The 24,381-nt window shown below is 35.4% G+C and overlaps 1 protein-coding gene across 2 annotated transcripts in view; it reads left to right on the top strand.

The window, feature by feature from the left end:
* The window catches only part of MYOM1 (myomesin 1), a 153,800-nt gene that overhangs the window by 98,767 nt on the left and 30,652 nt on the right, over positions 1 to 24,381 (top strand). For both annotated transcript variants that reach the window (XM_031946590.1, XM_031946591.1), the window contains 5 exons: positions 79 to 205; positions 3,191 to 3,375; positions 11,580 to 11,694; positions 22,628 to 22,784; positions 23,849 to 23,955. In XM_031946590.1, the coding sequence (XP_031802450.1) occupies positions 79 to 205; positions 3,191 to 3,375; positions 11,580 to 11,694; positions 22,628 to 22,784; positions 23,849 to 23,955 (691 nt within the window). The remainder of the gene's footprint in view (positions 1 to 78; positions 206 to 3,190; positions 3,376 to 11,579; positions 11,695 to 22,627; positions 22,785 to 23,848; positions 23,956 to 24,381) is intronic.

Raw genomic sequence — 24,381 nt, 5'->3', positions numbered from 1 at the left:
TATACAATTTATTATCACAATAAAGAAACAAAAGTTTAAACCAAAAACTTGAGATCTAACATTTTCTTATTTTTGCAGATAAGCAACTTGAAAGAAAACATGGTTTATCAGTTCCAAGTGGCTGCAGTGAACATTGCTGGGGTGGGGACTCCCTCTCAAGCTAGTGCATCTTTTAAATGTGAAGAATGGACCATTGCTGTTCCAGGTAAAAATAATAATAATAATAAATGTTTAAGATTCTTTATTTGATTAGGTTCCTCTATAATGCATCTAATCTGGTAGCCAGGAGTGCACTTGAGGTCTGGTTCAATGTTTCATCATTAATTTAAGCAGAGTAAATAAAAGGCTACAAAAGAAAGTCAAGGGGAAGCCAACTTCCATCAGTAAACACTCAGGAAGCAAAAGAACACACTCACCTTTCATTGCCCTTTCTTAATTGACAGTTGATAGTTCTGAAACTGCCTCCTGGTATGACTTTCAGTGGGAGGTGCTCTTGTTGTGCATTGAGATGACCTTGAATTTAGGAATTTATTTACTAATTACACAACAGTGAATCTGATACCAGGTACTTCAAATCCTTGAAGAGAGCTAAAGAATGGGGTGGACCAGAAAAATTCTAGAACTTTTATATGGATAAGAAATGAAAAGGCATGAGGACAAATGCTGTATCTCAAGAGAGAGAAAAAAATTCCCCTGCTCCCTCTTGTCCATTTTTGGCTTAGTTCATCATGACAGACAAGTCAAAGAGAATAGATTTCTCTGCTCTGGGGGTGGCACCTCAGAGATCATTTAGTGTAACTTCTCATTTTATAGATTAAGGAACTGAGAGATGACTTGCCCAAAGTTGCAGTTACTTATGGCCACAGCTGGTGTTTTTTCTCCAATACCACATTTCTCCATTGGTGACAAAAATGGGGGGCAGAGGCAATAGTCTCAGGAACGTGTGTGTGTGTGGTGTGTGTGTGTGTACGTGTATGTGCGTGAGTGCCAAGATGATTCATGTTTGTAATTGTTAAGAGTAGAGAAATACTGGGAGCAGCATAGTATGGAAATCCCAGCGGACTTTGAGTCAGAAGTCAGGAGTCCAGACTCTAACATTGATTAACAATGTGACCCAGGGCTAATGACTTCACTTCTCTGACCCTGTGTTTCTTCATTTGAAAAGACCAAGGTGATAATACTGGCTCTGTCTTCCTGGCCAGGTGGTTGTTAGAAATGTGCTTTATAAACCCCAAAGGACTTTGGCAGTTATACTGTCATATATGCAGTTATAGCTGCTTTACAATTGGGAACCACCCCGGCACAACCTGGTTGACTTATTTGCAATTCTCTTCAAGGTTAATACTTGTTTTTTGCTCTTTATTGTGGAAACAGACCATGATGTCAGGGAGGGGATGCCATGATATGCAAAAGAATTGGATTTAAATGAGGGAGAACTGTGCCAACTCACCTGCCTCTCTGTGCCCTCCAGAGCCATCTGTGGCCAGTGGCCGGGTATTCGTCGGGATAGCTGGAGATGGCCCTGGATGCAGTGGGAGACCTTGGTCCTTTTTAAAGTAAGGTCTTCAGCAGATCTCAATTTGAGACCGCACCCATTTAGTGATTAAAGCTCTGTAGAAATTGAGGCAACGAATGTTGATTGATTTCATGGGTGTAACGGAAATATAATTTGCTAATAATGTCAAAATGATAATAAAGACAGGAATTTAAGGTTTACAGAACACTTCCCTTAAAGCAAAAAAAAAAAAAAATTAAGTCGATTGTAAATATAAACTGATGAGGAAACATAGCACATGATAAGCACTTAATATATTTTTGTTGAATGAAATTGAATGAAGTGACTTGCTTAAAGTTAGTTCATATCAGACTCAGGATTCATACCTGGATTCCTGACTCATGGAATTATAAATTTTTTTATTTTAAATTTTTTTTAATAATTATAACTTTTTATTGACAGAACCCATGCCTGGGTAATTTTTTTTACAACATTATCTCTTGCACTCACTTCTGTTCCGATTTTTCCCCTCCCTCCCTCCACCCCCTCCCCCAGATGGAAAGCAGTCAAATATGTCACAGATATTATATCCTAGATACAATATATGTGTGCAGAACCAAACAGTTGTCTTGTTGCACAGGGAGAATTGGATTCAGAAGGTAAAAATAACCCGGGAAGAAAAACCAAAATGCAAACAGTTCACACTCATTTCCCAGTGTTCTTTCTTTGGGTGTAGCTGCTTCTGTCCATCATTGATCGATTGAAACTGAGTTAGATCTTCTCTTTGTCAAAGAAATCCACTTCCGTCAAAATACATCCTCAAGTGTATCGTTGTTGAGGTATATAATGATCTCCTGGTTCTGCTCATTTCATCAGCATCAGTTCATGGGAATTATACATTTAAAGTTGGAAGGTATATATAAAGGTCACCTAGCATTATTACCCAACATGCATATTTTATACTTGAGGAAACTGAAACCCCAAAAGTCAAGCAGCTTATTCATAGTTCCACAGCTAGGAAATGGCAGAACTAGGATTTGAATCCAGGTCCTCTCAATCCCCATTTAGGATGGAGCCAGAACAAACACTAAACACATGCATTCAAAAATCTCATCATGTAAAGATGAGAGGAAAAGCCCAGTTGGTGATGTCTTGCTGTGACATTTGGGAGAAATTATACTTACTAGGACAGAACTTGAGGGCCAATTTTTTCAAGCATATTTTTACCTCTGTGTAAATATTCAGATACTTATAAAATCACATTTCCCATTGTAAACCATTACACTTCATGTGCCAGTCAATGGAGTTGTTTTCTTATTATTAATTGAGATTTAGGAAAAGTTTCATCTTGCATTTAACACATAATCAGTCAATATAATGTAATTAGATTTTCTGGCAAGAGAATACCAGCAAGGGAACCAAGAATTAGTCCAGAAGAAAGATACATGTAAGATCTACCATGTCAACTTGAGCAAGACACAACTTCCTGGTGTCCTAGTCTCATGGTCTCAGTAAAGAGGGGCTTAACATTTCACATCAGAGTTGTCAGGAAGAGTCATCAAAATGATGATAATATGCTTAGAAATATGAATTTTTCCTGTAAATGCTATAGCTTTAAGCACATGGTTTTAAGACTGAGTTCATATCTAATCTTTCTTCTTTGTACTCATAGAGTTTATTTCTTGGTTTCTCTAGGACCTCCTCATGGTCTAAAATATAGTGAAGTCAGGAAAACCTCCCTGGTTCTCCAGTGGAAGCACCCAGTCCATTCTGGTCGAACTCCTGTAACAGGTTTCTTTGTTGACATCAAGGAGACGAAGGCTAAAGATGATCAATGGCGAGGGATCAATGAGAAGGCAATAGCAAACACATACTTGAAGGTATAACTATTACCACTTTTTAAAGTATCTAAAAAACTTAAAAAGTTCTGATGATGATATTAATTTTAAATGAAGTATAATTTCATTTAAAAGGATAGAGAAATGCAAAAAACCCAACCCTCTTAATATTAATAAAGTGAGAACCTCAGAAAGGAATTTTTGCGTTTCAACATAAAGCTTTTCTCTAAAGAGAAAACATTTTGACATCACTATTTGAGGAGAAAATTTGTGAATCTTCCCTATTGTCAAGTCCAGAGTCTCTTGTCTGACCTTTAAGGTTATCTATTCACCTCCTTTCAAGGCCCTGACAGGTAAGTGTTTATGAGAACAAAAAAAAAAAAAAAAAATCAGAAAAAATCTAGAACAGAAGTAATTGTCAAAGGTACCAAGAAGGAAGCATGGGGATTATGTCCTTTGAAAACCGTACAAAAAAGAGAGGAGAAAGAGGAAAAATAAAAAACAAAGAAAAATAGTAATGACAAGAGGGATAGAGTCCCAAAAACAAACTTTGCCTGTTTTCCAATTTTGCCTGGGGCCTACCCTGATTCATTTCATTTACTATTTAGTTTTTCATCAGTTAATTATTCCTTTGCACTGAATACTGCAGGGCCCCCCTTTTTTTTCTTGCTTAATTTTAGCTTATTGGATCATTCCATTTTGTAGATATTTCATCACTAAATTTTAGTCCATTAAAACTTCCTTGAGGACAGAAATTTTTTTTTCTCTTTTCTTTGTATTCTCACATTTGGCATAGTCCCTGAAAAATAGGAAGTACTTTAAAATATTTGTTGTTTAATTGTTTGATCAAATGATTGATTGATTGATAGTGTTAATACTAGTAGTGATGATAATACTCTGATAATGGTGAATTCTAACAAATGCTTTATAATCTCCTTGAGTCTATTGCTATAGCTACAAACATTAGTAATCTCTTAAAGTTGTGGTTAAGAATAGTTAAGACTATTGACTCTAAGACTGACTGCCAGTTAACTCTGTCATTTATTTTTAACAAACAAAATTTAACCAAGAATCACGTAAACTTTTCAAATGTCCTTACAAAGCAGACAGAAATTTAGAAATGTTTTTATTAAATATTGCTGCCTACTAGGAGGAAAAGTTTTTACAAAACAAGTGAATGCCTTGCAAACAATTATGGAGAAGAAACATCCAAAAGAAGAAAATAGAGTATGTTTATAAAACTATTCAACTGAGTAGTTACTGACATTCTATTGACCTTTAATGTAAAAGGGTGTATCTGTTATTTCATGACTAAATGCAAAGCTATATATATATTTATGTGTATATGCACTTTATGGTTCATGTTGTAAATATCTGATTCCAAAATGTACATCAGTCACAAATTACTCAGGTATCAGATAGAGATGTGTCAGGTGATTGCTAGTTTTTTTTTTTTTTTTCCCCTCAAGGAAATGTTTTAGGCTCTTCTGTTTTGTTATACTCTTATGTAAAATAAATCTGGTTTGTTGGCAATTCTTCTAAATAGAGAATTCAATTACCATCGTATTTTACCAACTTATATAATGTTAACAAAATCAAGTACTCTGGCAGGTTGAAAGCCACTCTAAACTGACTCAGTTTATGTCATATAATATTTTTTAAGCTTGAATTTAAAAGGAAATTTTATTTTTAAAACTTTTAAGTGTGTGGCTAAGAATAGCCTTCACTTAAGCAAAATAATATTTTTAAGAAAATTATTTTTTAAAACAAATTCCTTATAATTTTATTTTTTTCTATTAATTTCCATGATATGAAAATGGGGTATCTAAGTGGTAGTGCAAAATAACACTGAGCCTGGAATCAAGAAAACTTGTGTTCAAATCCAGTCTAAGATACTTACTAGTTATGTGTCCCTAGGCAAGTCACACAACCACATTTGTTCCAGTTTCTTCAACTATAAATCCGGATAATAACAGCACCTACCTAGCATGTTATGAGAGAAAACAAGATATTTGTAAAAATGTTTAATATAATGCTGGCACATAGTAGGAACTATATAAAAAACTTATGCCCTGACTACTTACCTCAGAGTGTTATACTTTGTAAACCTTAAAGCACACTATAAATATATGGATTTTTTGTGATAACCCTAACCATAAAAGTGCTGTGCTTTTTCTTTATCTTTGTTGTGCAGTTGTATCTGACTCTTTATGACCTCATTTGTGGTTTTCTTGGCAAAGATACTGGAGTGGTTTGCCATTGTCTTCTCCAATTTATTTTATAGATGAGGAACTGAGGCAACAAACAAGGATTACGTGACTTAGCCAGGATCACATGGCTAATAAGTGTCTGAGGCTGGATTTGAATTCAGGAAGATGAGTCTTCCTGACTTCAGGCCAGGCCCTCTATCCACTGCACCTCCTAGCTGCTCCCCTTTATCTTTAGAAACCATCAGTTACTGCTGGACATTAACACTTTGCTAAAATTAAGCTCTAATTCAGTACCTGAATGGGAGGGGAAGCTTTCTAAGAAAAAAAAAAAAGTGAATGCTTTGTAAATAATTTTGGAAGCAAAATATGCAAAAGAGGAAAATAAATAGAGTATATTTATAGAACAGAGAAGTTATTTACTCTCTATTGAGCTTCAACATAAAAAGGTGTGTCTGTTATTACATGACTAAATGCAAGGCTGTATATATTTACATGTATATGCACTTCCTAGATCATATTGTAAAAATCTAGCCAAACAGGCTAAAAGCAGCAAGAGTCGGTACAAAATGTTGGGAACAACGTGTTAGAACCAGTCTTGCATTTGTCCTGGCCAATAAACAAGCTGAATGGAGTACTGGACCTGGAGTCTGGAAGGCCTGAATTCTAATCTACCTTCAGACACTTACTAGCAGTATGACATTAGGCACAACTTCAAAATGCCTCTATTTCCATGTCTGTAAAATGGAGATAATAAAAGCATTTACTTCACAGGGCTGTTGTTAGGATCAAATCAGATAATATTCATAAATCATATTGCAGATGTTAAATGCTAGTTGTTGTTGTTATATTGTTGTTATTCTTAATATCAGCTTTCCACAAATGTACCCCATTTCAGATAATGGTATTATCCTTCCCCTTGTCACCCCACCTCCAGATTTCAGTCATCCTTGATTCTTTCCTCTCCCTCTTCTTCTACATCTGTCTAGACACCAAATTTCATGAGTTTTTCACCAAAATTAATAGGTTCTTCATTTTTTCATATACTCTGCATCTATTTCTTTTAATTTTTACTGTCACCTTAGTCCAGCTCTTATTAGATAATGTTGTCATTGTATCCTAATTGGTTTCCTTTCTTCTTTTCTCTGTCTCCTTTCCAATCAATCTTTATTTACTACAGCTGGAATAAGCAAATGTGAGGAAGGCCTGTGATTTCATCAATCACAACCTTTCTGTGACTTAGGAGATAATAACAAGAGACCATATTTTTTGTGTTTTTAAGTTGTTAAAATGTCTTAAATACATTATTTCATTTGATTTTCACAAAGATTAGATGTTATTATTTCCATTTTCCAGATGACAAAACTGAGGATAATAAAAGCCAAGAGGCAATTTGGCACAAAGATAGATTTGTGGACCTGTAATAAGAAATAAGTGAGATCAAAACCTGCCTTTGGCTTATTGTTTTTGTTTGTCTTTCGTTCTTGAAGAGAACCACAGCATCAGGGAGGAGATGCTGTGAACTTTCCCCTTCAGAACAATGTAGATCTAGTGGCCAGATATAGGTCAGAATGACTGGAAATGTTCCTGGATGCAGTGGGAGACCTTGGTCTTTGTAAGTTAAAGTTTTTTAACAAGTCTGAGGCAACACCCAATCAGCAATTAAGTCTAAATAAGAAATGAAGCAGAGAATGGCCTCTTCTACCCAGTCCTAAAAAAAAAAAAATCAATCTGGGAACACAAACAAAAGTTCAGAATCAATAGGCTTGAGGCTCATGAAACACTTGAAATGGCAGACCACAAGGGAGGGAAGAAAGGAAAGGATAGAATTTAAAACTCAATTATTTTTTCAAGTTTAAAAATATTTTAACATGTAATTGGGAAAAATACATAAGGAAAAATATTAGATATGGAAAATTATTTTTATGAGAATCAGTCTTTTATACCAAATCCAAAAGCCCAAACTTATTTATTTCCTTAGCTACTCATTTATTATAAATTTCTCTCTTCCTAACTTCACAATGTCCACTTCTCATTTCCAGTCTTCAGAATCATCATTAACTCTTTATGATCATAAAATCAGCTACGATCATTCCCCTATGGTCACAAAAGAAGAAGCATCCTATTCTTCATAAAGATTAATCCCCCAGCTGACTTTGGACTTTGCTGACTTCCTTCCTTTTGAGACAATAAATAGTATGATATAGGTTATACAACTCTTGTGTATTTTCAATTTCTTACTTTAGTTCTTTAACATTTGCCACAAACCTGATCGAGTTTCCTCAGTCTCAGAGTTTTCCCTTGACCTCACCTACCCACCAGCTCATAATTCTTCTTCCCTTTATTAAGTCCTTTGAACAATTTATCTGTGTCCAGTGCTTTCATTTTCTCACCCACCCATTGTCCTCTCAGCCCCTTGAAATCTATCTTCTGCTGAAACTAATATTACTGTATTGAAATTGCCTTCTTAAAGGTGACCAATGACCACCTAAACATCCAGTCTGAAGATCTTTTCTGGTCTTCAGCCTTTCTGTAACATTTATCACACAGCCACCCCTTTCTGGCCAGTCTCTTAGCCTCAGAGACACCCCAGTCTTTCAGGTAGCTGGGGAATGGAGAAAGGGAACCTGGTGGGCAAAGTGTAGGACCTGGAGTCAGGAAGATTTTAATTCAATTGCAGTCTCATCTTACTAGCTGTGTGAACCTGGGCAAATAACTTAGCCTCTCAGCCTCAATTTCCTCATCTGTAAAATAGAAATAATAATAATGTATCTATAATACAGAGTTGTTCTTTGGCCAAAAGAGATATTTAAATATATTTAATATATAATCTATTTATATATTATGTAATTCTATAATTATATTATGTATATAGAATTATATAATATATTTCAATATATTTAAAATGCTTTGCAGGGGCAGCCAGACAGAACAGTGGATAGAGCAACGGCTCTGTAATCAGGAGGACCTGAGTTCAAGTATGACATCAAGACACTTGAAAACTTGCTAGCTCTGTGTCTATGGGCAAGTCATTTAACCCCATTGTCTTACTGGGGGGCGGGGGGGGGGGAAGTACTTTGCAAACTTTCAAGTGTCTCAGTTGTTGTTAAGTCATTGTCAGTAGTGTTCTATTTTTCCTCACTCTATTTCTGAGTTTTCTTGGCAGCTCATTAGGTTTTTTCTCCAGCTGGTTTTACAGATGAGAAATTGAGGGAATGGGGTTAAGTGACTTGTCCAGGATCACACAGCTAGTAATTGTTTGAGGTTAGATTTGAAATTAGGTCTTCTTGACTCCAGTCTAAGCACTTTATTGCATCACCTCATTTCAGCCATGAGAATGGACTTTTTAGGTCTCTTCCAGCTGTAAATTCATAACTTTGTGATCCCTATCTAAATGTCTTACTGTCAACTCAAACTTAATATATCCCAAACCAAGTCTATTGTTTCCCTTCCCCTTAAAACTTGTTCTTCTATGCAAGAAGACATTTATTTCTGTGGCCTCATCATTCATGCAGTTGAAACATCTGGGATTCCTTGCACTTTTTTTCCTCCTCACTTTTCATATTTAATCAATTAAAAGTACCATTAATTTCACCGTCTTCATCCTCCAAGTTTCCCTTTGGCTCTCATTGAGCCCCCTCCCACCCACAATAGTCCCTCACTACTGATGTGATTCAAGCACCAAAATGATGTGGTGATGTAGACACCAGACGAGGGCAGGCACCAAAAGGTGGGGTTCGGTCACGTGAAGAATTCATAATGGCCATTCCCTTTGGGAAAAAGTAGGTTTATTTAGGGGAATAAGTTACAGAGAAAATGAAAAGATACAATAGACACTGGGAAAGATGACAATGAAATAGAGTAGGAGAGTATATGAAAAACAAGTTCCTCAGTGGAACTCACAATTACCCAGTAAGAAAGGATTACCCCATGAGGCTGGAGTGTGCTCTTAATTAGCAGGCTAAATCCTGAAAGGGATTTAGCACCAAAGAGTTAATTAGCTATAAGGAAGAAAAATGGAATTGATGGGGATTGGGAAACATAATGGAGTTAGGAAAGATACCATCCGGGCATGGGCAAAGGGGAAGGAAAAAGACACAATGAGGCAGAATATTGTGGTGGACTTACTCAAGGCAGCAGCCAGGGGATGGGCTACAAGTAGGTTTTATAGGGAAATTAAACCTCAAGGATATGACTGAGATTTCTGACAGAGCTTGGCAAGGTGAGACTGCTCAAGACCTCTATAGAGCATGGGTCTCAGAAGTTTGATATAACTTGGATTTCAGACTGGACAACCTCCCCAAAGAGTGGGACCGAGTAGCTAAATGGATCTCTATCAGTGGCTTCTCCCTGCCTGCCTCAGAATTAATTTTTATCAATTGTTCTACTAACCACAGCTGACACTGAAGCACTCATCATTCCCACCTGTCTATATTAGTTCAGTAGCTTTCCAATGAATCATCCTCTCCCCTCCTTGAATTCACCCTTTTTCCTACTGCTGCCTGAATAATCCTTCTTGTGAATTAAAGGAGGGGAAATTGTATTAGTTTTGAAGAATAAACATGAAAGCCTGTGGTTTTAGTTCAAGAATTTGTAAATCAATGGGAATGTTGAGTCCTTATATTTTGAATTCTCCCTTGCTGGCTGAGATTAGTTTATTAATAAATTACACATTATTCTAAAAGCCGGAAGAAAACTTAGTATTAATGCTGCTCTAACCATATGGTACCTTGGCTTCATGACTCAGGAAGGAGGAAGCAGATATTTTACCATTGTTGTTGCTGCTCCTTGATTGACAAGAAAGAAGCAACTGTGGACAGATCACTGCCTTGAAATAAAGGCATCTTACCACAGTTAGGAATTAGACCTGAATAAGGAATTTCTGGATAAAAAAGCTCCCTCCACCATTGCAAGTTGACACACTCTCTACATTTTAAAAGAAGTAAACTTTTAGAAATAACTCTTGGAATTACCTAGAGTAATGGTATCAGATAGAAAGAAGGTCCCTAAAACAATAAAGATCCCTGCTGTCATATATTAACCTAGAAAACCACATGTTAACAATGCCTATATCCTACATTTATTTTTCCTAGATAGTATTTTATTTTTCCAATTACATGTAAAGATAGTTTTCAACATTCATTTTTGTAAGATTTTGCATTCCAAATTTTTTCTCCCTCCTTCCCTTCCCTTTCCCCTTCCCAAGAAAGCAAGCAATCTGATACAGGTTATACATGTGCAATTATTTTAAACATATTTCCATATTTGTCATGTTGTGAAAGAAAAATCAGAACAAAAGAAAAAATGAGAAAAAAAATGTTAAAGGTGAAAATAGTATGCTTTGATCCTCATTCAGTCTCCATAGGTCTCCCTCTGGATGTGGATTAAATTTTCCCACCCAGCTAAATACTATCTTCTCCAAATAGAGCATGTGAAAACAAAGTTCACATTTTTTATTTGTACCCTCAGCATAGTGCTTAGCATATAATGTTTACTAAATGCATTTTCATTACAATTCTGTGAAATTACTTGTGTGACTTTGTTCAATATATATTCAATATATATTGATATATATAATATATCAATAATATTGATATATTCAATATATATAATATGTTCAATATAGCTTGCATTTATATAGAACTTTGAGGTTTGCAATACACTTCACAAATATAATCTCATTGTGTCTTCACAAGAAGCCTAGGTGGTAGTTGTTATTATTATCCTCATTTTACAGATGAAGAAACTGAGGTTGGGAGGGATTACATGATTTGCCCAAGGCCACACAACTAGAAAGTGTCTGAGCCCAGATTTGAACACAGACTTTCATGACTCCAAGGACAGCTTCCTGTACTCCTTCCTCTCGAGTCTATGCGTGGGCTATGGGTCGGGGGCAATAAAGGGAGTAGGAATTTAATGTTTTACTATTAGACAGAGGACACAAAAACAAATGGCTTGGAATCACTAAAAATGGAGAAAATGTTATTTTAAATGACATGAAATTTTATATTGCTTCTCTCTTCTTGCTTTTTTTTCCAGGTCCAAAACCTCAAGGAAGGAGTCAGTTATGTATTTCGTGTCAGAGCCTTAAATCAGGCAGGGGTCGGGAAACCTTCTGATATTGTTGGTCCTGTCGTGGCAGAAACTCGTCCAGGTTTGTGATGTGCTCTTTCTGTTTTTTCCAACTTTAAGAAAGCCACCTTTGTGTGAAATAATTGCGAACTTAAAACTTAGTGGCTTGCCATAATGACTACTAGTTGAACTGAATGCAGACTGAATTATTAGCAAGTCTGATTGTAAGCTAGTAAATGCATGAATAAAAGGCTGCCCAGGGCAGTTACAAACCAGGCTTGAGAGGCTAAGTCACAGGCCCCAATGCTGGATTTGAAGGAAAAGTCTGGGGTCCTTTTAGGGTCCCTAGAGCAGCTGTTTGTAATCACAGAAGGTTTTCTACTCTGACTAGTCACAAAGGCACACAAAATTCCTGCCCAATCACAGAGCAAACTCTGACTGTTCAGATAGACAGCCCAGTCCATACATAAAAATCTGGGTTTAAGTACTTGCAGCTGCTGAATTTTCCAAACAACTGCTCTCAACGAGTGACCTAGGAGCTGAGACAACACTCACTCTCCAGGTCATTGTAATGGCTCTGAGAGTCTGGAAAGACATCTCTCCCTTTTTGGGTATTCTATGAAAGCAACGGATTTGTTATAGTGCACATATGGTCAATTTGTGCCGGATAAAATACTTGACAATTAGAAGGGTGTTTTCTTGCTATTTGAAGCTCTTCAGAACTCGAAAAATCAAGCTTTTCTTTTTCTTCTAAATAGTCTGTAATCATAGTTTTTATTTCATCCTTGTTTTGTTTGGCTGTCATTTTTCTTAGACTGAGTATTGTAGCATGGAAAATACAATCCTAAATAATCTCTCCCTGAGCCTCTAACTAAACATTTTGGAATCATAATAGATAGTTCACCCATCCAAACTTAGTATAAAAAAATTATAAAATAAACCACAATAACATACAACTAAACAATTAGCATTCAGGTTATTGCATTGAATCTGTGTGTAATTTAAAGCATGATACAAGTTTAGGGCAGCTAAGTGGTTCAGTAGATAAAGTGCCACATATGGAGTCAGAAAAATGCATCTTCCTGAATTTAAATCTGGTCTCATAGACTTATTAGCTGTGTGACCATGGGGATTGCCTTAGTTTCCTCATCTGTAAAATGAACTGGAGAAGGAAGTGGCAAACCACTCCAGTATCTTTGTCAAGAAAACCTCAAATGGGGTTTTAAACACGCCTGAAAAATGACTGACCACAAATTTATCAGTCCTTGAGATATAAACTCCAGAGCTTACATACAATGTAATGCCCTTCTTAACAAGAAAGATAGAGACCAAGAGGTATTCTTAGAAATGAATTGTTTTATCACAGTTAGGAATTATATCTGTGATTTCACTGGTACTATATAAGGAATTTCTGTGTAAAAAAGCTCCCTCCACCATTGTAAATTGGTACATTCTATACAACTTAAGAGAAGTAAAAATTTTAGAAGTAACTCTTAGAATTACCTAGAGCAATTGTATCAGATAGAAAGAAAGCCATTAAATCCTACGTAAAGATCCCTGCGGCCATATATTGACTTAGAAAACCACATGTTAACAATATTTATATCTTACATTTATTTTTTCTCAATAGTATTTTATTTTTCCAATTACATGTAAAGATAGTTTTCAACATTCATTTTTGTAAGATTTTGAGTTCCAAATTTTTTCTCCCTCTTTTCCTTCTCTCTCCCCTCCCCAGGACAGAAAGCAATCTGATTCGAGTTATACATGTACAATCATTTTAAACATATTTCCATATTTGTCATGTTGTGAAAAAAATCAGAACTAAAGAAAAAAATTGAGAAAAAAATTTAAAGGTGAAAATAATATGCTTTTATCCTCATTCAGTCTTTATAGATCTCCCTCTGGATGTGGACTAAATTTCCCTATCCAACTGAATATTTATCTCCTCCAAATAGACAGAGCATGTAAAAGCAAGGCTCACATTTTCTATTTTATTCCCAGCATAGTGCTTAGTATATAGTATTTACTAAATGTATTTTCATTTATTTATTCAGCAAGAGAAATCCTCAGGACTTATGGCATGGTATATGGGCTAAAGATGACCCAAGTGACTTCCTCATTGTAGCAATTTTGCTTTTAATGGAGCAACCACCAATGGGCTCCTTGGTAAGGTTTGGGTTACCCCAACTTTGAAATTACCTAACCAAGCCCTTCCTGGGGCCACTTCATTACAAGGAGCTTGCCCTCAAGCTTTAGTTATTGTTCAATCATTTTAATTGTGTCCAACTCTTAGTAAAGTCATTTGGGATTTTCTTGGCAAAAATACTGGAGTGATTTGTCATTTTCTTCTCCAGTTCATTTTACAGAAGAGGAAATTGAGGCAAACAGGCTTAAGTGACTTACTCAGGGTCACACAGCTAGTTAAATATTGTTAGCCAGATCTGAACTCAGGAAGATGAGTTTTTCTGATTTCAGGCCTGGAGCTCTTTTTCACTGTGCCACTCAGATGTCCTGAAAGAGCTTTTATTTGGGATAACAAAAACTTGGAAACAACTGAGCGACAACAATAGTTTTTAAGCACATGAAGCTATCCTGTGACCAAAAAAGTTTGGAAACTTATATATCAAGCTGCCAAAAGAATATTGGATTAAATCCCATATTTAGCCAATTGTCTAACGTTGGGCAAATCATTTCATTTACTCAGCCTCAGTTTCCTCACCTGTAAGTTCAGGTACCTGGACTCAATGATCTTCAGCATCCTTGGACTCTGAGTAATGGCTTCTTAAGTTTCCTTCCATCTTTTGAGGTGTGATCCTATGATTCTATAATTTTCATATAGAAAGAAATTAGTTATATCTTAAGTATGTGCCAGAATGAATGTCAGTGACCTGACTTAAAGTTCAGTTTCTAATTTAAAAAGAATTGTCTCTTGGGAACTGTTATTGAGATTTCAGACTGGAAACAAACCTTATCATGTAACAGCAAACTCCAAACACACCTCACAAGAACAGCTACGCTGTAATTCTAATTAAGTGGAAAGTTACCTGAACCTGCTGTGGCTGGTAGCACTTTGGATCTTGATCTATTGAGGAAATGTGCTCAAGGATTTAATACAGATGTTTCTATGAATACTAATCATGCTAGTAATAGAGATCCCAAAAAGCAAGATGAAAAATGTCCTGCTTTAGCAAGATTATTGCTTAAAAAAGATTATTCAACAGCTAAGATAAAAATGATTTTGTGCTGCTCCAGAAATGCCTAACAGTGATGCTCTTATTATCTGACTTTTTAAAAAGATCATTTGTCATTCATTAACTTGCATGATATAGGACTACCCAAAAAGTCTAAGGATGATCTGAGTAGGACTTTCTGGGTGGGCCAGTTTCCCTTCCTCTATTTTTGTGGTGATTGAGTATACCCCAGGCCTGGGGATCCTACTTTCTTGGCCACTAAGTACTAGAGCACAAGAGAAGATATGGACACAAAGCAGTGCCATTATAGGAAAGGCATATCCGTTGATTTAGAGCTAACAAGAATATTAAAGATCATCAAGCCCAGCCCCTTGCTTTTACAAGTAAGGAAACTGAGTCCAAGAAAAAGGAAATGATTTGCAATTAGTTTAGTAAAACAGATGGAATTTGATCCCAAGTGCTCTGATTGTATATTCAGTATTCTTTCTGCAGCTTAATGTGTATTCCTTAGTGATCAGAAGAAGTAGCATCTGTGTGGGAGGGCTTAGGGTAGAGAAGCTCAGTATCCATCTCTGGTTGTTACAGTGAAATTCAGACATTCCAGGAAAACTTCTGAGGCTCAGTGTGTCAGATGTTGGTTTCAGAGACCAATGAATCAATCAATAAGCATTCATTAAGCTCCTACTGTGAGCCAGGCATTGTACCAGCGCCAGACTTACGTATACTCAATGAGTTCAGTTTCCAAAGTTTCTAAACAAACTGATTTACTTCACCTTTTACTAGAAATAGATCAATTAATCTAGACTAGATTAATGTAACCTAGAAATAGAAATAGAGTTCCCTAAAGATTGCATCCCCATTCAGCAAACCTTCCCTAGAAGTCCTTTTAGCCTAGATGAACATTAAAGATCATGTACATTAGAGAAAGGGGGCCAAGCCATTATATAAACTGTAATACACACACACATGTGCACACACATGTATATGTGCAACATGTAGACATGTATATTGTAGCATATGTGTATATGTATGTACAGGAGGAAACAAGTCAGTTGATGGGAGAATATCCCAGAACAGTAACTATGCTGTCATTGTTCCAAGCAATAAGAAAATAAGCCAGGAATAAGCAAACAAGGTTAGTCATCATGACAATGTAATCATCAAGGAGAGAACCATCCTACAGGTTATTTATAACATTCCTTGCTGGAGAGTGGAGCAACCAAAGCTTTGATCTCTCCCACATTGTGGGAGATGTTCTTCCATAAAGACATACCCTACTTTCTAGTGTCATTTCCACTGAGCACCATTTTCACAGCATCACAACCAAGCTGCTTCCTCTCATCCTTATACACACACTTACACATAAATACATACATGCATATTTATACACACACATATATACATATGTGTATATACTTTTGGATTTTTGTTTTCAGATTTTGTTTTTAGAGTTAAGAGTTTCTTTCTCAAAGTTCTATAGACTTGAAAAGGCAAAGTGCTAATCTAAAGTCTGGAGGGAACAATAGTCCCGCTAGCCAAAATTAGAGGATTCTTTATAAAAATCACAAATCACATGAAAGCTAATTTAGTCTAAGGAGTAGAGACCTGGAACTCCACTGGTGTGAGGAAGAGGATGCTCTTTCTGCCAATGCCAGTCTACCATCTTGTCTGTACTTTACACTCTTAGAGGCTTGCCTAGAGGGCTGAGAGACAAATGGCTTGCATATGTCAGCCAGCATATAGCAGGGAGACTTGACACTGGGTCTTCCTCTCTTTAAGGATAGCTGTTTAGCTACTACACTATGCTGCCCAGCAATTCAATGTCCCATATCAAATTCAGAATTCTTTTTTTTTTAAATCCATTTTTAAGGTAAAGAGATAAAGACAAAAGATGTTGATTTCCAATTCATTCCTTTGCTATTGAGTTCATAAAAATAAAAGTGGAAATGCAGTATCAGTGTCTGTGACAATTTTTATGCAGTTGCCAAGCATGATCCCTTTATACAAAACAGATGGTTTATTTTCTTTATGATTAATTTTTTTTAAAGCTATCTTATTATTTTGCTTTTAAAATCAGCATAATGGACTAAAAAATAAAGTGAGCAATGGAATTGTAGAACATGAAATAGAAGCAGAAACTTATTGACAGCATTGAATCAGTTGAAACAACCATGGGGCACATAATGACTGGACTTGGCATTAAGAAGACTTGAATTCAGCCTCAGATATTTACTAGCACTGTGACACAGGCAGAGTCACTTAATTGCTGTCTGACTCAGTTTCTTCATCTATCAAATGGGGATAATAGCACCTATATCCCATACTTGTTATGAAGATAAAATAAGATAATATATGTAAAGCTCTTTGCAAACATTAAAGCAGTATACAAATTCTTTCAATGATGCTGATACTGATGATGTTTTTGTATAATCTGCAAGCTTTTGATCTCTTTCATTCCTTCTTTGAATTACACTGTTTCCCTTTTTCTCTCTATTCTCTCCTCTTCCTATTTTTGCACTAAAGTCACCAAGAATCAGAATTCATGCTGTTTTGACCTATAGCATCTTATCAAGTACTTTGTAGAATTTCTCTACCACTTCATCTTAAACAACTAATCCTGGTGCATAAACCACAATCTCAAAACATTTTTAGGAAATACTTACCATTATTACTTTGACATAAAATGCCCTATAAAGTAATTTCTTGTCATTTCTATATATACAATCCAATCCACAGTATCAACTCATTGCTTTGCCTTTCCAGTTTGAGGGAAAATATATGATTACCACTAAATTCTAATCTGATACTTCATAATATTATTGGTGTTACCATGCATTCTCAAAAATCTATCAGTGAGTCAGTCAACAAGTGTTTATTAAAATTTTTACTGTATGAAGTATGGCTTAACAAGAATTGGCGATATAAAAAAAAGGCAAAATCATAGTTTATTCCTATTCTAATAGGGAAATAATATGTTAATAACTATGTACATACATAATATATGTAGAGTAAATGCAAATTTTACTGCAATTAAGTAGTCAGTGAATAGAGTTACCTGGAGTCAGGAAGACTCACCTTCCTAAATTCAAATATGGCCCCAGATGCTTATTATTTGTGTCACCCTGAGTAGAGTCACTTAATCCTGTTTGCCTCAATTTACTCATTTGTAATGTGTCTAGAGAAGAAAATGGCAAGCCACTCCATTATCTTTGCCAAGAAAACTCCAAATGGGGTCACAATATCTGACTCATTGAATAACAGCAACAACAATAAAACCCAAGATAATCTCAGATGGAAAGCTGTAACAGCTAGAGAGGACTGAAGAAAATCACTTAATGAAGATGGGTTTTGAGATGAATTTGGAAGGTTGTCAGGGAAACCAAGAGATAGAAGTGAGAAGGGGAAATATTTCAGGCGTGAGAGAAGTACAGTGAAAAGTCAACAAGATCCTGTGTGAGGAAGAGCAAGGAGGTCAGCATCACTGGATCTTACAGTATGAGGAGGAGAGTCAAGTATAAAAAGCTTGGAAAGTTACCTGTAGAATTCAAATTCCCATAGTTCCTATTAGGCTGGAAAAGATTTTGGGCACAATATACTGTGTGCTTATTTTCCTAGGATCTTTCATGCCAAATATGGAGAAGCTCATTAGTTTAACCACATGAAATGGCCAAAGCTCAGCTTAAAAGGCACTATCTAATGAGGGTTTCCTTCTTTTGCTATAGTAAAGACGTTAAATGTACATCAGACGGTTCTCATGAATAAATTGGTTATTCTCTCAGTTCTTGAATATTTTTTGTAGAGACAAAATTCTTGATTCGATTTTGCTTGGACCTCATCTCTGAAGTGATATCTTTTTCTTTAGAGCTTAATAGATGATTCCACTTTCATTAATCATCACCTGCCCTCTCTGTTGCTTTCCCAGTTATCTTCACAAAGCATTTCCTCAAACCTATTCCTTCCTTCCAAAGGGCAATATGACACATTGGTTAGAATCACATCTGAGAAATAAAAAATTTCCTAGTTTATCCATAATTATTAGGATAAGAATTGCTATAAAATATTCTAATGACCTATGTCACTCACCAAACTATCACCATATTGGGACCTGTAATAATAAATGGAAACTCAAGAAGGGAATAGCAGGATATGAGTATTAATATGGACAACTCTATAATGCTAGGTGTCAATGCTGGAACCCATGGAACAGAGAATTCATATGTTGAAACTTGCTGTGTTCAATATTTAAACTTTCTAACCAAAGTCTAGCTTTAGGTTGATTTTGAGACACTGCTAATATTCAGCCATAATTCAGTCATTGCAACTCAAAAGTCCTATGATGGCTGCATAATCCAAAAAAACAAGCTTATCTTCTTTTTAAATACTAGTCTCTCAGGACCCAGCACATACTGTGACTCATAAAGTCTCTGAAGTAGATGCTTCCCATTCCACTCAACTTTAAGTATTCCATAATGAGCTTAATTGTACATTCAAGTTTTAAATTCTTTACAAGCCTCCCCTACAATCTTTAGAATTGTTTCCTTGTGTTTATCCACATCTGATTAAAATTTAGCACATTTTTGGTGAAGCCAATTTTTTTAAAGTTAAAAGAAATCCCATTTGCTTCCTTTTCAAAATAATGATGTAATTTTTCTTTTCCCAGTGGAGAGTTGGAGGACTATGAGTGTACAAGGTTGTGTGCACTATCAGATACATTTACTATGAAAACAGATTTTGCTTAATTTTTTAAAAAGTATTTTAATACTATCTATGGCTTTTTTATATAATAACCATTCCCTATTTGTTCTTGATAAAGCAATCCTGTGTTATGGTAAAGAAGCACAGGATAATTGGGACATAATCAATTCCAGTTGTTTTATTTAACTGCATTTTCCCACAAAGTTCTCAAAGCTTTTTAATATAGTAAAATCTCAGCTACATTCAGATTTTGAAAAAAAAAAAAAAAAAAGCATTAAACTACCATCCAAGAAGCATTTACTAGAGAGTCCTGAATGCAACCTAGATGCAACAAAGTAGGGATTAATTCTCTACTGCTTGTATTAATTTTGGCCTACCAATAAACACTAAGGAAAATACAGATGCTCTGTCAGCCAGCACCACACCATCCATTTATGGAACTATCAGTTATACCAAATGGAAAAGTTTTGAATGCTGTGGATAAATTGCTCACCATGGCAGTATATTTTCCTGGGATGTACACATTGATAATGAGGTTGAAACATGCATTGCCAGACCTGGCTTGGTGTTTGGAAGGCTCCAAAGGAAAGTGTAGAAAAGGAGAAGTATTAGGTTGACTACTGACTGAAGAAAAGTAAGGGAGAGAAGATGTGTTAGACTGACTGCCAAACTGAATGTCTACAGAGCTGTTGTACTGGTGTCACTGTTGTATTGTCTGTGAAATCTGGGCAGTATACTAGTGACATGCCAGAATCACTTCCATTTGAATCATCTTAGGAAGATTCTGAAGATCATCTGACAGAAAAGATATCAGAAACTTGGGTTCTTTCTTGAATTAAACTTTCAGGCATTCAAACACTACTGCAGAGAGCATAACTCTGTGGGGCTGACCACATTGTTTGAATGTCAAATGTGTACTTGCCAAAGAGACTATTTTATGGAAAACTCACACAGGGCAAATGCTTACATGGTAGTCAGGAAAAACAATATAAGGACACTTTTGAGCTCTCTCTTAAGAACTTTAGAATTGATTATGTAACATGGGAGACACTGACATAGGAGTGCCCAGAATGGTGTGCTTTTATCAGAGAAGGTGCTGTGCTCTATGAAGTAACCCTAAAGAAATTTTAGGGAATCCACTTCAAAAGTTCATATGGACTATTTGTGCCCAACCTCTGGTAGAGCATTCTGAGCTCATACTGATCTGATCAGCTACAGTCAGACAGTAACTTGACTCTAACATAATGATTCTAACATATGGATACAAAATATAAAGAAAATAAATATAAAGTAATTTTGAGAAAGAGCACTTATGGTTAGGGGTGGGGAAATAGGGAGTTAAGGAAGTATCCAGAGAATAGCTATATATTCTAGAGAGATGAAAATTGATCTACTCCCTTAAAACATCCAAAGTTTTTTTTTTCACTTTGTGAATGTAAGTTAGCATCTTTAAAATGTATTTTACTTTTCTGCCTTCTTAAGCAGAGTATAAAGCAAATTGAACTTTTTTATGACTCAAGATCATCATCATGAAAACCAATTATTGTTCCGTGCTATGATGGAATATTGTTCTTGAGACCAATGGAAACTATAAGACTTCTTGTATTTATCCCAAATGGTGATAGCTTGTGCTTTTGAATGATTTTGATTTTTAGAGGGTTTTTCCCCTATTTTCTCCTCTGTTGTCAACTGTTATTTTATTACTACTGTAAGTATACCAACCTAAGGCAGCTTCTCTTCTAATTGTCTGTTTCTGGTTTTTAGTGGGCTTGGAAATCCAATGACTAAACCTTCCAGAAATTTATGTAAATTAAGAATAATAAGCTTCTGGATGAGATCTTAGAAGGATGAAATGTTGTCTTGAATGTTCAGTGGCCATTTTCCTTATTTCCTATTTCTTTGACCATATTCTAGATATATAAAGTTACCCTATATTGAGTAAAGAATAAACACACAATCAATAGGGGGAAAGTAAATTGTAATGTTTTGATCTCTTTGGTTTTGGTACTCCCTTAGTTGTTGAATAAGCAGGTACTTCCCTTTAATACAAATAAGTTGCTGATCCTTACACAGTATTTTTTATAAAACTGTAAATCAAACTCCAAGGACAACAAGCAGTATGTATCCAGCTGATTTAGTTCCTTCTTGTTTAGGCCTGCAAATCATAATGGCTATACAAATGAATGATTAGGATGCACAGGCTGTCACTGCTTTGATCTGAAGTGTATACAAATAGCCAATTAAGAATTTAGTCTAGCTTTTGCCATTGTTCTTTCCATCTTCTCATAACACAAAGTACAGTGGAATATAAGTATATATTCCCTCTATGATTCAACCATGCTGAATGTGTCAGCTAACATGTCTGCTAACACTTCCTAGACCACAGTCTGCCAAAGAGCGAGTTATTTTAAAATCTTTAAGCTTTAGCTGAAAGTTCCAAATGTTTACTGACGAGGGTTATTGTGAGTTACAAAGAACAAAATGAAGGCTGACCTCATTTATTGAAGCTATTTTTAAAAATTATATGTGGAATAAATGTATAATAGAACAAACTAGTCACCACCTTGATTATTCCTCAGTTCAGTTTGCATATATCTCTACAATACAAAAATAAATGTTAAAAAGAAGATAGTAGTCTTCCCTTCTCCATCCCATTTCATCCCTCTTTTAGTAGGTGTCAGAAACCATTGTTTGTAGGTCTCTTGTGCATCAGGAAGGACATTCTTGAATAAGGCCCCTGTTTTGCTTTCAGTCTTCAGGAAGGTTGAAACTCCTTTCCCAGACTGGCAGTATATTAAGGTCCTCCTGCCCTTTCCCTGGTAAGAAGTAAATCTGTGACATTGATCACAAAGAGGCCTGAATATAAGAGTGTTGATGGTCCACTAACTCCACTATTGGAAGTGTCATCTCAAAATACAAACACACAGTTTACTTAAAGTAGATTTACTTAAATTTAGTTTGGTGCGATGGCAGGTGATGACCCAATCACTAGGGAATAGAAGTTGGGGTTCTTTCATTCATTACACATGGTAAAAGAGTCTGAGGTATCACCAACCCCAAATAAAAGGTATTTACTTGATTAATTCTACTAGAAAATATCAGTGACACTTTTTTTAAATCTTATAGGAACCAAAGAGATTGTCATCAATGTTGATGATGATGGAGTCATTTCACTGAACTTTGAATGTGATCAGATGTCTCCAGATTCTAAACTTATCTGGTCCAAGGATTATGTACCCGTTGAAGACTCTCCTCGATTAGGAATTGATAGCAAAGGCAATAAGTAAGAAATGTTTCATCAATAACAATGGTTTCCTCCTTACTTTCTATTGTGATGACTTTGGCAGGAGGGGATAAAACTTAAATGAGACAATATACTTTCCAAAGAACTGTAAAAGCTCATATCTCAGTATTTCAAAAATTTTATCATTTCAATGCCCTTGGTACATTCATCACCAATTCTGACTATTGTGGACTACAACTTAGTAGATCCTGTCATAGTTGCTATGGCGGAAAAAAATTTCATCATCTCCTGGGCATTTTCTGGTAGTGAGCCTCTCAGAACATAAGAAGACAAAAATCAAAGCCAACATAAATGTTGAAGGATGCTGATTATAAAAATAGCTCACATTTGTGTTGCAAAGTATTTCTATACATATATTTTTCCATTTGCGTTGTCAGAGTACTTTTACTGGTGTTGTTGAAAGAACAGTGGCCTTGGGAATCTTCATAACTGTGGCACTGTGTATGTCATTTAATTTCTTTGAAACTCCATTATCTTCTCTGTAAAATCAAGGCAATAATACTGCGCAAGTTATTGTAAAGACAGTATCTTATCAACTGTAAAAATAACAAGAGGTTTGAAGGACTCTCATTAATGCTAAGGATATTGAATATAACAAAGTTTGATGCAGATAAATATTTCAGGAGACATAAAGGCACTATTTTTCCCCATTCTCTATCAAGGAAGCATAGTATAATACAATAGTTGGCCTTGAATCTCCAACAACTCCTTATGTAATCTTAAGCAACTAAATCAAAGTTTTAATATATACATGTGTATATATATATGTATGTATGTGTATCTCCCATAACACTTTGTTAGAAGAAGCCAAAACAATAAAACATATGTCAACAACATATTTTTCAATCACAAAATCTAAAAATATTTGAAAAAACCCCCAATATATCTTCCAAGAGACTTGATTTGACTATAAATGCTTTTCTCCAAATGTATACCTATTCCAAGGACATTTTACATTTTTTAAAGTTGTAAAATATACTGTATTTAATTTTTCAAGATCTCCTTTTGTGACTTCCTTTCCCATTCAAATATTTATATTCAAGGTCTAAAGCTACTTTTAAAGACCTTGGAATAGATGATTTGGGAATTTACTCCTGTGATGTTACAGACACTGATGGAATTGCTGCAAGCTATTTAATAGACGAAGAGGGTAAGTCTGTCCATTGATATCTAGAAAAATGATATAATAAGAAGTGTTGGTTTTGAAGTTCAAAAATTTTATATGTGACCTTGGCAAGTTATGTATAACCTCTCTGAGTCTCATTGCAAAATGACAGGATTGGATTCAGGGGCATGATGGAAACAGCTCCTACTGACTTAAGAAACATGAGTATTAAATTTTTAGTATCATCATTTATGCCTCAAAAACTGGCAGATACTATAGGACTTGCATTTTGTTTTGTTTCTTGATATTAAAAAGTATTATATAATGTTAGTAATGAAGATTGAACTTAAAAATGTGCTGTGAGTACATTTTTTCATAGATCTGGTTGCTAAATATTTATCAATATGATTGATTCCTAATGGCTGTTCCAGGTCCACATCCTATGATTTCTAATAATATTAATATTATTAT

This window comes from Sarcophilus harrisii, chromosome 1 (genome assembly GCF_902635505.1).
Source record: "Sarcophilus harrisii chromosome 1, mSarHar1.11, whole genome shotgun sequence".
Classification (NCBI taxonomy): Eukaryota; Metazoa; Chordata; class Mammalia; order Dasyuromorphia; family Dasyuridae; genus Sarcophilus; species Sarcophilus harrisii.
Note: the sequence above shows the minus strand (reverse complement) of the source record. Positions and strands in the feature narration are given on the sequence as shown.